At 46.1% G+C, this 13,874-nt stretch overlaps 1 protein-coding gene across 1 annotated transcript in view; it reads left to right on the top strand.

Annotated features, from left to right (window-relative positions):
- Dnah8 (dynein, axonemal, heavy chain 8) overlaps positions 1–13,874 on the top strand; it is a 256,161-nt gene that overhangs the window by 220,774 nt on the left and 21,513 nt on the right. Inside the window, 1 exon segment of the mRNA NM_001427092.1 lies at positions 11,521–11,677. Within this exon segment, the coding sequence (NP_001414021.1) occupies positions 11,521–11,677 (157 nt within the window).

A 13,874-nucleotide genomic window follows, 5' to 3' on the forward strand; every position in this document is an offset into this window, starting at 1 on the left:
TAACATGTGATATATAATATAATATATGGTATGTAATGTATAATTATATATATGTATATATACATATATATATGTATATATATATATATATATATATGTCATAAGCAGGGTCTGAAAGGGCAAGGCACATTGAGTCCTGTCTCTTATGATGGCCCACCTCTTCTCATGCTTGCTACAACTTTATGACCATGAGCCCCTCAGCACATACCCCTCAGCTCCATGTAAGGTCCCCAGTCCCACAAAGGCATAGAAATGCCCACCAATCCCCAGCCCCTTCTCTAGCTGCCTTCCAGATGAAGTTTATCTTTGGAAAACCCTCCACCAAAAAGGATCACCCCGTTCTATCTGCTGACTCAGCCCCAGCTGAGTCCCTCCACTACAAGGCGTCGTCTCTTGCCGTCCACTGCTAGCTAGGAGGAGGGGCACGTCTGTCTGTCTGTCTCCCAGCCCTTCAGCCATGGCTGTGAATTTAATAACTGTCATCAGACACGGGCACTGCCCAGTTCTTACAGCGTTATTTCGTCCTCTGACCCAGACAAAGCATGGCCTTTGCACGACATGAGACTTTGTGCCCACACTGGGTCCATCTCTGTACCCTCTAATCCAGCCCATGACACTTTTCACTTTGACAGAAGCTGTCCCAAGCCTTGAACAGTTAATGCTCATTGCAGACCCTGCATCAGAACACGATAGCTCTTCTCTGTCGCCTCTGGGCCACTGCTTTGAGAGGCTCCGTTCAGTGAGCTGAAATGCATGCTCAGGGGGTGAAACAATTAAAAAAAAAAGTCACACTGGGGTTCAGCTTGAGAACAAACAGCGAGAGAGGGGGTATGAAGAAATGGTTTCGCTTGATCTGAGGCCGTTAAAACGTGAGTTAGACTACATAGTTCCTCTGCTCAGAATCCTCCCAAGGTCCTGCCTCACCTTGGGTCAAGGTCAAAGGTGTCCTACATACCCAGACCTCCCGTCCTGCCTCCCCCCTCCCCCCCATCCCTCCTTCCAGCTCTGCACTAGCTCTCTTTAACTTCCTTTTACTCAAACCACAGGACTCCACGCTCGCACTTCCTGGAACATGCCCCCACCCTGAAATATCACCTTTTACCTCTTCCGGGCCCTTGCTTAAGGGTCACTCACCCTAAGTACAGATGCTGACCCCTTTTCAAGCCTCACCTCAGATCCTAACCCCCTGACTGATTTTTTCTTGTATCTACCACAGGCACACTCTGCTTTCATTGTTTGTTTGCTTCTATTGGTCGGCCACCAGTTAAAATGTAAATGCCATTGCATCCAGAAGCTGTGTCCGTTCTCCCTGCTGTACCTTCATGTCCAGCAAACTTCGGTTTGGCTGAATCAGTAATGCTAAGCCCTTCTAGACTCTAATGAGTGTGGCTAATTCATAGAATGTGATGGTTTCCCATGGGTGGGAAGAAAAGCAGTGGACAAAACGCCATGCAGTTGTTATGTAATAAAAGATACCACTATGTGGGCCAGAGAGGCAGCTCTGATAAATACCTTCCTAGTGTGCACACACTTCTGGGTTCGATCTCCAGTTTTGGAAAAATTATTTTTTTAGGCAGGGCTTCACTCATTTCTGACTGACCTTGAACTTGCTCTGTAATCCGATCCTTTTTCCTCCGTCTCCCAAGGGTTGCGATTACAGCCACATACCACCACGTACCAGCCAATGAAGGACTGACCGTGTTCTGGGATCATAAGCCCTTTCCTCCCTTGAGTGGCTTCTGCTCAAGGTGTTTCACCATAGCATAGAAATGAAATCCATACAGATAGTCTTTTTTATTTCGAGTGAGTTTGTCTGTACCTGAGTGTTATTGATGTATAACTCATCTACTCTTCTCCGGTAGCAGTTTCTTGTTTTTAAGACTTAATTTTATACACACACACACACACACACACACACACACACACACACACACACACACGATTCCCGCCTTTCATCTGTGACCCACATTGCAAATGTCGTGTCCTGTTTCCTCATTTGGTTCTGCGCCTGCTTTCGAAGGTAGAAGTGTCGCTTGTCGTTTTGCGATCACAGGATGGACCATGCCGCTGCTGCAGCTGGGTCTACAGCAATGGCAGCGTGGTCTCTTCTCATACGCTATTCAAAGTGAACAAACCCCTTTTCTAGTGTTTGCCTGGTGGTGTGTTTCACATCTAACTCATTCCGTCGTTAGGATTTTCGAGATGTATAGGCACGAACGAGACCTCATCCTTTTTCCAAACGGCAGTCTACTAACTTATCCATAGTCATTAATTTGAGATGTTCCCCTAGCCGTGGACAGAATTTTGGTAGGTGTGTGAGCCCGTGTCCAGGCTGCCTGTGCTCTAACAGTCTAAAGACCCCCAAGTTTTGTTATTCCATCAGGTCCCCTCATTGCATGCTCCTACTCTGGGGTTTTCCCCAGCCCTCCTTGCATTTTCTTTATCATTGCAAACAAATGCTGGCTCCTGAATTTCATCCAGGACCTCTTGATATCGGTAGAACGCACTACACAGTTCTCCCCTGAATTGCTAAACAATACATAATGGATTTTCTCTAATCCAAATTAATCCATTTAGTCTTGAAATTTATCACCGCTCTTTCCTGGTCTTTTCTTATTCTTTTCATCTGGGCAGACTGTCAACAGTTCACTGGGAAGATATTTGCACCGAGGCTCATAAATCATATTGTTCCAGACCTTTGTGTGTGTGCACACGTGTGAGAGAGTGTGTGTGTGTATGTATGTTTATTGTTAATCTTCCTTCATAAAATATTAGGTATTTCCTGATCCCTCAAATGATTTATGTGCTTGAAATTTGAGTTGAGTTCTTCTGTGAAGCCAACAGTTCCTCAGTGTGTGCTGCCCCTGTGCTGTGCTGCCTCAGTGTGGGCTGCCCCGGGGCAGGCTACCTCCGTGTGTGCTGCAGGGCTGACTGGGTTGATCTGGGGGCAGATCTTGCTCGCCAGGGCCCACTACCTGTCTGCACCAGGAGCTGAAAGGGGAAGATTAAAGTCTCGCCAGTCTTTTATATGCATTCTCTCAGATAACTCAAGCCCCCAAATTGACCCATGACCCCCTTGACACTTCCTACTGCCACCTCTTCTCTTCATGGGTGGTTTCCAGGGCGTTTAGAGCACAATGGAGTCTATCTGCCACCTCCCCAACCTTCAGTAGAGCAATCTTACCTATAGCATACCCAGTAGAGCAACCTTATCTAGAGCAGCCTTCATAGAGCAACCTTATCTAGAGCAGCCTTCATAGAGCAACCTTATCTAGAGCACCCTTCATAGAGCAACCTTATCTAGAGCACCCTTCATAGAGCAACCTTATCTAGAGCATCCTCAGTAGAGCAACCTTATCTAGAGCACCCTTCATAGAGCAACCTTATCTAGAGCACCCTCAGTAGAGCAACCTTATCTAGAGCATCCTCAGTAGAGCAACCTTATCTAGAGCAGCCTCAGTAGAGCAACCTTATCTAGAGCACCCTTCATAGAGCAACCTTATCTAGAGCACCCTCAGTAGAGCAACCTTATCTAGAGCACCCTTCATAGAGCAACCTTATCTAGAGCATCCTCAGTAGAGCAACCTTATCTAGAGCATCCTCAGTAGAGCAACCTTATCTAGAGCATCCTCAGTAGAGCAACCTTATCTAGAGCACCCTTCATAGAGCAACCTTATCTAGAGCAGTTCCAATACAGCAACCTTATCTAGAACCTCATACGACATGTTAGAGACCCAGCCCCAAAACCCAGGGATATGTGGATACAGGCCTAAATCAGGGATGGTGGCAGGTGGGGCAAAGTGACAGGGCACATTATAAACCAGATCTGACAGGATTCCTTGAGCCTATTGCCAAGGCCTAGAGCATTCATCTATAGCTTATGTCCATCCATTGTTGCTCATGGGTGGCAGAGAGGGTGTGGGAAGCCATCTGGCAGGCTCATTATAGGAAGCCCAAACTAGCACCTCCCAAAAATTGTGCCAAGATCTTCAATATTTTCTTATGCTCAGAGAGAACTAGTTGAGAGCCTTGAGTCTCCCCCACTGATGGGCAACTCTTTCCACTGGAGATGCCTGTCAGCCCTTGGGACCTGGTCATTTAGCTCCTCTGATCCGGCTGAGTTCCCATCTTCCCATTTGGTTTCCACTTGGGGTTCTCCCTTCCTGAGTCTCCTCTTGCCTGCTCTTCATGCTCTGTTTCCAGTTCCTGCCGCACCAGGCGACCGGCCAGCTGTATCCTGCAGCTCTGTGTCTGGAAAGTTGCTGGGTGAGCTTGGTTTTCGGGTTTAATTCTTCTTTCCCCCTAGGCCCTGAAATATCTGGCAACTAGAATCCTATCCCCAAATGATCCTGCTTTTAAAATCCTCTTAAGGTTTTGTTTTCTCAGAGGCTCCTGCCTCCTGCTCCCTTATTGTCACCTAGTGGTCACCAGGAGGCAGTAAGCCATAAGGGACACATTTTCCAGGTACAACCTACCCTCTTTCTCTCACCCCAGTGAGTCTCAGTTCTCCAAGGGCTGTGTCAAATGCGTAGTCCAAGGCGCCCCTGCCATACCCGTCCTGGGAGGTTAGGACAACATAGGATTCAAGAATAAAAGTCCTCAGGAGGGAAACTTGGAGCCTCATGGGGTAGGAGGGTGGGGTGTTAAGGTGACCGTTGAAGTCACAAGACAAGGACGCTACAAAGCAGTGGCTTAGTTGGGTGTGGAGGCTCCCAGTCGGAGGAATCGCTGTGCCATTCAACTGCAGTCCTGCTGTTGCGTAGTCCCACGGGTGTCATGGAGCATGGTGAAGAATCGCCCCCCGTTTATGAGGACCTGCCTCCTGAAGTTCACATCCATAAATCTCTAAGGGGCGAAGTCTGTAGAAGGGAATCCCAGGTCTTCCTCTCTGGCCTTTGTTTCAAAACACAAGAGTCTCTGAGGGTGGTAGTGGAGGGAGAGCGCACCGAATTAAATGCTCTAAAATAAGTAAAATCTCTCCCACGAGGCCGGATATCTCGGTGACAGAGGCTATAAAAGTGTACAGCGTGTTCACATTTTATTATCCAGATTTATAAGGTACCAAAGACCCGGCAAATTCCTCTATCTTGTCGTCAAACGCAGTTATTTATTCTGTCCCTTTTTCTCATTAGCGGGTTATGCATATTTTTTTCTACCTCCCGAAATTTATCAAATGCCTCGTTACCACGTTTGTACTCATTTCTATGCAGGGCAAATATAAACCCGTCCCTCTTGGAATTAACTGGCAATTTTTGAGTTTTAGGTTGTTTTTAATTTTTATTTAAATTATGCTCACTGACAGTTCATGTGCTGATCTGGAAATAACTGTGCACTGAAAGCTCCTTAGGTGGCTGATTGTTTATTTTATGAATAGTTTGAATAGTTTTTCTTTTCTTTTTTCTTTTTTCTTTTTTTTTTTTTTTTTGCTATTTGTGACTCCCAACTCCCCGAGCCGCCAGGCCATGGCGGCCAAATAGCGTCTTCTCTCACCTTCATCCCGAAGGGAAATCTCCAAGAAGTAACTCGGGACTCAAGTCGCCGGATTATGAGCCTTCATGCTTCATCTCGAAGCATCTGTGGAGACCGCTTTCCCCGAAAGCCCTGGGGATTCTGAGGCATGTAGAGGTATTTGCAATTATCCCTCAGAGCCAGCTGACGAGGCACTTGCCTTTCGCATCTTTGCAAACATAAAATCACACCGTAGAAAAGGACACGGGATCCGGACAGCCCTGGGATGCTAGGGAAGGGCTTTCCGCGTCTAATAAAACGGGAGAGGGAAGTGACCTGGGGAGCCTGTCTTGCTGTCAGTCAAAGCGGGTCAGTTTCTTAATGGTTCCCCACTAATACCGGAGTTTTGAAGGTTCTTCTTAGATAGCCTCATAAAAGAACAAAATCACCCACCATGAAAGTGATTTTTAGGGGAAATGTAGCAGAGGCAGCCGCTTCATCTCCATCGGGATCCTCGCCCAGGGGCACCTGCGAACTTGACCAGTGATGGTATGCACAGCTAGCTACTAGCTCCCAGCTCTGAGCTGGCGTCCAGAGGGGATCCAAGACTGGAGGCCAGCTGAGAGAGCTCCTAAGAGCCTTCAGATGTGGGCCATTCTACATTTCACTCATAGATGGTCCAGGCAGGTCAGAATGACCTTCTTAGCATGGAAATTTACTGTGGTTTTTCTATCTTTTGCATTAGAGGACCTGTGTTGGTGTTATAATTACAAAACAGCTCCCTTTGTCTTGAAATTCAACTCCCTGGCTCCCCTGAGTTCTGGAGGGATGATGTGTAAAGATGTTTGCAATCCATCCCTTGAATTTTAAAGCAAGGCAACAATCCAAGTTCTTTGAAAGCCACGGGAAATATGAGAAAGGTACAATAGCTCTGAGGGAGGAGAAAAACCCTATGGAAGTGGGCTGTAAAAAACAGACATTTAAACAGCTAATGAACCAACAATCTTGATTCACCTTTCTGTGTCTGCGGACAGACGCACAGACACATGTATTTATTTCTATTTAGGTGGAGAAGTGTCAGGAAGTGGGAAGACTTGTAATAATAATGCTCTAAATGTTTACCACAAGAAGGGGCAGATAATTAAATTTTCCTGCCCTTTAAATATTGGAGAACCGTTCTCCTTTGTATCTGAAGTTTAATAAGATTCCAACCAACTGGCTTTGGTTCAACAAACAAATATTTATTGAGAGCTCATCGTCTGGGCAGCCCGGGAACATAAAGATGAGGAAGACACAGTTCTCATCCTGTGAGCTCCTTGCCTATTAGGGAAACGGATGGATGGTAAATACGTAAGACAATCTGATAAACTCTAAAATCAGGTTACATATACAGTGCCACAGTGCATACAGGCCCCATACAGGCAAACCCCAGTAAATCCAAATTCAGGGATCAAAGACAGCCGATGACAGAGGGCACATTCCAGTTGCACCCTAGAAGATGTACCGCTGTCCGCTTAGGGGTGGAGCATGGGCGGAAGTGGCTTCATCATGGGAATACAGGGGAGAACATAGCAGACAGAAAGGACCAAGACACAATGGCTGGAGCAGCCAGGGAGGGCTACAAAGTTTGAACTCGTTCTGCAGGGTATAGGGAGATGGAGGGATGGACCAACTGCTAAGAGGACATGCTGGTCTTTGTTGAAGACCCGAGTTTGGTTTCTGGTACCCCCCGCCCATTGGGCAGTTTATAACCACCTACAGTTCCCACTCCAAGGGATCTGATGCCCTCCACTGACCCCATATACTCATGCGCACGCACATGCAAACACAGACGAAAATAAATACAAATCAGTGTGGAAACAGCAGAGATGAGAATGCACACGAATGTCAGAAACGATTGGGAAATAGATCAGGGAAGCCAAGAGCACACGAGGAAGGCCGTCGGGAAGCTGTATCTAGGATTCTAGATGGGCAAGATTGATGTTGCTGAAGGACATGGGACAAGGAACAATTCAGGAGTGTGTTCAGTGTAAGACACAGAGAGCACTAGGAGTGCAGGGGAAACATGCATACGGGGTGTCGAGGAGAAAGCTGGGGGTTTAATACTACCCAGCCTGCCTGGTACTTAGCAGTGCTTTGTCAGGTGCCAGCCATGTGGCCTCTCTGTTTCTCTAAGAGTGATTCATCCGTGTCTTCTGTCTTGACTGCAGCTAGCCCCAGAGGGAGGTCAAGGACTCATGTGAATCACACCGAGACCCACATCTCTGAAACCTGGGTATCATGACTTGCAGCCATTAGACCCTGGTTCACTTACTTTCGTTGTCTCGATAGCTGCTCAGATAGACTTTGTCCCCTCTGAATTATTTGTGGTTTTGTTAGACTTTATATGACTTTTAAACTTGGATTGTGACTCGTATCATTGTTACATGCCAAGAGAAGTCAGCACACACACACACACACACACACACACAGAGTGCACACATGAATACAAACAAGACATTTTGACTTTTGCTAACTCGTATTTTGAAATTCACACATGCAAAGGGCCAGACAGAGGCGATCCCCAAACTACATGAGAGCTCTCACAATTCCCACACAGACAGAAAAGCCCAGTGTGTGAAACATGGCACTGCGTGAATTTCCTGTGGCTACTTCATGTAAGGTTGCATACGTGTCTGAATCCCCACATGTGATATTGCAGCTGCTCATCATGTCAGATAGGAATGCTGGAGGCAGGGGCATGCCCTCCTTCAGCTCCATGCACGAGTGAGGTCAAACACGGGCTGCACAGGCTCCCCTGGCTCCCACAGAACACAGTTCCTTCACAAGTGCAAGGCAGGATAATGCTTTAGTAGCCCCTTAGATGTCTGACAGTCACAGCATTGGCTCCACAGAAGGATGTTTAATTCACACCTGGGCATACAGAGAGAAAATGGTGTCATTTTCTCACCGTATGCTGAAGAGAAACATCAGCCGTCAGCCAAGGGCCTTTCTGGCTGGCGTGGTTTGTGAGGTACATTTCAGCGCCCTCAAAACATTCGTCACCAATTCATCCCTGACAAGTTCTCGGTACCACTAGAGATGGGCTCTGCCCATGGAGCTAGGAGAGAGTCGATTTCTCAAAAAGGAAATGGTTTTGCCATCTTGTTATAAAAGCATACTTTCTTAATACACTAACATGAAAGTCACACCTCTGTGCATGAACACAGAGGGCACTTAGGAAGTGTAGGTAAGAAGCCAGGGGCAGTGTCTCCAACCCACCCAGCCAACTTTCCCAGCTGTGAGATATGGAGATATATATCACATATACATGCACACATACACATATACACATACACATATATACATACACACATATACAGACACATACACATATATACACACACACATACAGACATATACACATATACACATGCATATACACAGGCACATATTCGCATTCATACACACACATACATATACATCTACAGACACATACATACACATATACAGACACATATGTACACATATACACACATACACACACATATACAGACATATACATATACACATACACATGCACATACTCACATTCATACACATGCAGACACATATACAGACACATATACACATACACACATATACACAGAGAGCACATGCATACACATATACACAGACAGAAAGAGAGAGAAGACAGAAGCATAGTCATTTGTTTGGTTTCTTGTTTTTTTGTGGCTTTGTTGTTAGGTGACGTAGGTTCTCTCTTTCAGTAGTCTGGAGCATGCTGGAACCCAGTACGTACACCAGGTTGGACCTAAGCTGATAGCTGTCGTCCTGCCTCACCGTCCCTAGTACTGGGATCACGGGCAGGAAGCACTCTTGGCTCATAACTGGTTTTTATAGCACACCATCTTATTCCGAACTCTGGATGACGTCTCACTTTATCAACGGAGATAAAGGAATAAAGAAATATTTCCTCATTTTTATCAACTACATGGCTTTTTATAGGCTCTTGGTAGGATCTATTGTTACAGATACAGTTACATGGTTATTTTCTTTAAAACTTCTTGATTGCATTTGGAATATATGGATAGAGTAAAATATAAAAGAATATTTAAACCGTGCAAAGTAGAGTCAACATAAGATATTGCCATTCTTCTGCTTTTAAAAAATACTTTGTGGGGGTTGGGGATTTAGCTCAGTGGTAGAGTGCTTGCCTAGGAAGCGCAAGGCCCTGGGTTCGATCTCCAGCTCTGAAAAAAAAAAAAAAAGAACCAAAAAAAAAATACTGTGTGTGTGTGTGTGTGTGTGTGTGTGTGTGTGTGTGTCCTCTGTGGTCTGTGCATTTTTGCACAGTGTATGCATGTGTGCCTAAGTCTTTTGTGGGTTCATTTGCCCGTGTGTAGAGGCCAGAGGTCAATGTTAGGAAGTCTTCCTCAATCGATTTCCACCTTAATTTTTGAGTCCGGCTGAACCCAAAACCTACCATTTTGGCTAGATGGGCTGGCCAGTGAGCTCCCACGATCTGCCTATCCCCACCGCCAACACTGGGGCTACAGACACACAGAACCCCGCCAGGCTTCATGTGAGAGCTGAGGATCCAAACTCTGGTCCTTACGCTAACACAGCAAACACTCCTCCCATCGAGCCATCTTCCCAATCTTCCGTGTGGCTGTTTTTTAGACTTCTGCTTCTGTTTCCTTTCTTCCTCCTTTCCAGCCCTTTGCCAATTCGGTTTCTCCTCTGTGTTCATTCAGAAGTCATCCTGCATTTATTTGAAATAAGTGTATCTGCTTGTGAGTTCAGCTCCAGGGGTTCCAATACTCTCTCTGGCTTTTGTAAGCACTAGTTCTTTCTCTGTCTCTGTCTGTCTCTGTCTCTATCTCTGTCTGTCTGTCTGTCTGTCTGTCTGTCTCTCTCACACACACACAAGTAAATAAAAAATACATTCTTAATGAACATTAAGCCAAAGTGCTCCTCTCCTGACACTTCGTGTTTTAATTTTATCTCGTTTTACTGTTAGCCCCACGGTTATATTTATAGTGGTTTACCCTATGATACTTGTTCAGGTTTACCCAGGCACCGGCCCATTCTTTTCCACATCTCACGGGCCTCACTCCTCTCCTCTCCTCCAGCGTGTCCTTTAGAATCTTTTCAAGTAGCAACCTGTTGGTGGCTTGCCTGTCTCTTCTTTCCCAAAGATGTGTTACTTTTCTCCTGTTTGATTTTTGAAGAAAAAAAAAATCTTTTCAACAAAGTATAATCTGTCTTCCTTAAACTCCTTAAGTTTAACTGGAGAGCAAAAGTGCAGGAAGTTTACAGAATTGTGTGGCCATCCCTGCAGTCAAAGCCTAGATCATCCCTGTCCCCCGAAAGGGAAGCCATTTACCTATTTGTTGCTAATCTCTCCTACCATCCAGCACCCATGCCACTGATGATGATGTGTTTCCTTGCCTAGAGATGTGCCCCTGACATGGTCTGTTTTGCAGCACCCTACATTTTACGTGGGTATTGGGGATCTGAACTTGGGGCCTCCGGCTTGCACAACGGGACCCCTTCAGTCAGAACTGAGCGAGCCTTCAAGATGGGTAGCTGCATTTGAGTAGGTGGGACAGATGGCTGACAACGTATGCCAGGGAGGCCATATAAACATAAACAAACAGAGCAGAGAAAATTGAGCAGCCCATAATCCGACGAGGGAGGGGAATGGCTGTCATATTCCGACAGACGCTTGCACCCATTCGTGAGCTGCAGAGAATAGGAGGCGTGCTCATGTCCAGTGCAAGTTGCTTGTGTCAGTAAATGTCAGCCATGGTCATTTTGGTCACCAAGGACAATGTAAGGAATCTCTTTTTCCGGAGACAGAGCACTGCTTTTGTCACGGTTTCTGATGTCACATTAGAAGCCAACAGAAACCCAAGCGGTCTCATTCCTGTAGGTCGACGGTAACATTTCTACCTTTCTTTTCTTTCCTATTTTCTTCCATGGCCGGCTTTGCCTCAAGAGATCCTTCCAACGCACTTTAGCTTGAGCGATTATCTCTGAGGCCGACGGTTGCCTTCCTCATTCTGAGCAGTCATAATTTCCTGTCAGGTATCAGAGTAACACGGCTTCCGATGTTCTCGAAACCATCACTAACATCCAGCCGAAAGAGAGCGGCGGCGGCATGGGCGAGACTCGAGAGGCCATTGTCTACAGGCTGTCTGAGGACATGCTCAGCAAGCTGCCCCCTAACTATGTGGCTCATGAGGTAAGCCTCGCCCTTCCCACTGGGCTAGATCCTGAGAAAGGGGGAGGCCGTTTTTTCTGCCCCCCACACAGCACATGACATTCATGTGGAGGTCAGAGGACACCTACAGGAGTTAGCTCTCTCCTCCCATCCCGTGGGTCCTAGGGATCAAACGCAGGCTGTTAGCTTTGGCGGCATGTGTCTTTGCCCCCAGAGCCACCTCGCCAACCCTCTCTCCTTTATTTCATAGAGGCATGTTGTTGAAAATGTAGCAGTCAAACGAAGTCTGTAAATTGAAACCTAATTACGCCATTAGCTTCTCCAGTACAAATGGAGCCCCATTACTGTAGACGGTCGCTCCCAGAAGCATTGTGAGGTTTCTGTAAGCAACCACAGCAAGTCTTTGGCTTTATCTGTAAACAGTTTATGCCAGAATCATAATCACGCAGGAAACAGTCAATGTTATAATTATGCTCTTTTCTCGGGTGTTCCCTTTCTGTTTTAATTATAATTCCTTTTTTTAAAAAAAATTAAATAGATTTGGTCATGCTATGTTGGCTGGGCCAACCTAGAACTCTTAGGCTCAAGTAGTCTTCCTGCCATTATGTCCTGAGTAGCTGGGACTACAGGGTCAATCCATCATGCCCAACAAGAGTCTCTGATACAACCTGCAGCTGGGAGATGGAGAGAGGGTTCATCAGTTAAGAGGACTGGCCGTTCTCTTGGAGGACCTGGGTTCAGTTCCCAGCACCAATATCAAGTTGCTCACAATTTGTTGTAACTCCAGTTCCAGGGGGATCTGATGCCCTCTTGTGGCCCCTGCTGGCACCTGCATGCACATGGTGCACGTACACACACACACACACAGAGAGAGAGACAGAGACAGAGACAGAGAGTCAGAGAGACACAGACACAGAGTAAATCTTTAAGACACTAAGCCCAGGACAAGGTCATTAGTTTGAGGGAGTTACCACATGACAGGATAGATTTCTGGAATGTTCCTTTTACCTTGTGGCCCATACGTGGGCTTCATGTCCCATTCGTGGGACTGAAGTGGTCTTTAGAATTTCTCCTTCCCCAAAGAGTGAATTGCCACACTGTAGTCACGAATGAAGGATGCTGTGCGTGATGCCTGGTTGAAGATGGAGATAGAACACTGGAGACCAGTGGCCGAGTTGCGGAAAGCGTTTGCCCAGCATGCACAAGGCCCTGGCTTTGGTTCCCAGCCTTGCCTAACCTGGCTGTGCCAGTGCACACCTGTAATTCTAGCACTCAGAAGGGAGAGGCAGGAGCATCAGACATTCAAAGTCATCCTCAGCTCGCTGCCGAGTTTGATGCCAGCCTGAGATCCTATAAATAAATCAGTAGACAACAAAGAAACAATAAAATGGAAGGTTTTAGAGTCTGGGAGATCAGTTAAGAACACTTGCTGCGGGGTTGGGGATTTAGCTCAGTGGTAGAGCGCTTGTCCCCAGCTTCGAAAAAAAAAAAAAAAGAACACTTGCTGCCCTTTCTCTTTTTTTTTTTTTTTTAAAGATTTATTTATTTTTTCTATGTGAGTACCATAGCTGTCCTCAGACACATCAGAAGAGGGCATCAGATCCCATTACAGATGGTTGTGAGCCACCATGTGATTGCTGGGATTTGAACTCAGGACCTCTGGAAGAGCAGTTGGTGCTCTTAACCACTGAGCCATTTCCCTATACACACACTTTTTTTTTACTTGCTGCTCTTACAGAGGATCTGAGTTCCATTCTCAGGACCCATGTAGTACAATTAAAAACTGCTTGTAACTTTAGTTCCAGGAAATCTTCTGACTGCTGAAGGCATATATGCACATCACACAGAGAGAGAGAGAGAGAGAGAGAGAGAGAGAGAGACAGACAGACAGACACAGAGACACACATACAGAGAGACACACACAGAGAACAGAGACACTCACACAGACATACACACACAGAACGTCAGATACACACAGACACACACATAGAGACACAGACACACAGAACAGAGACATACACACAGAATAACACACACACATACACACACACACACAGAACGGAGACCTGCACACAGACACACACAGAGAGACACACAGATCACACACACACACACACACACACACAGAACAGAGACCTGCACACAGACACACACACAGAACAGACACACACACACACACATACACACGTACTTTTCTTTTTAAATTGTAAATAATGGA

The sequence above is a fragment of the Rattus norvegicus genome, chromosome 20 (assembly GCF_021556685.1).
Source record: "Rattus norvegicus strain SHRSP/BbbUtx chromosome 20, alternate assembly SHRSP_T2T, whole genome shotgun sequence".
Classification (NCBI taxonomy): domain Eukaryota; kingdom Metazoa; phylum Chordata; class Mammalia; order Rodentia; family Muridae; genus Rattus; species Rattus norvegicus.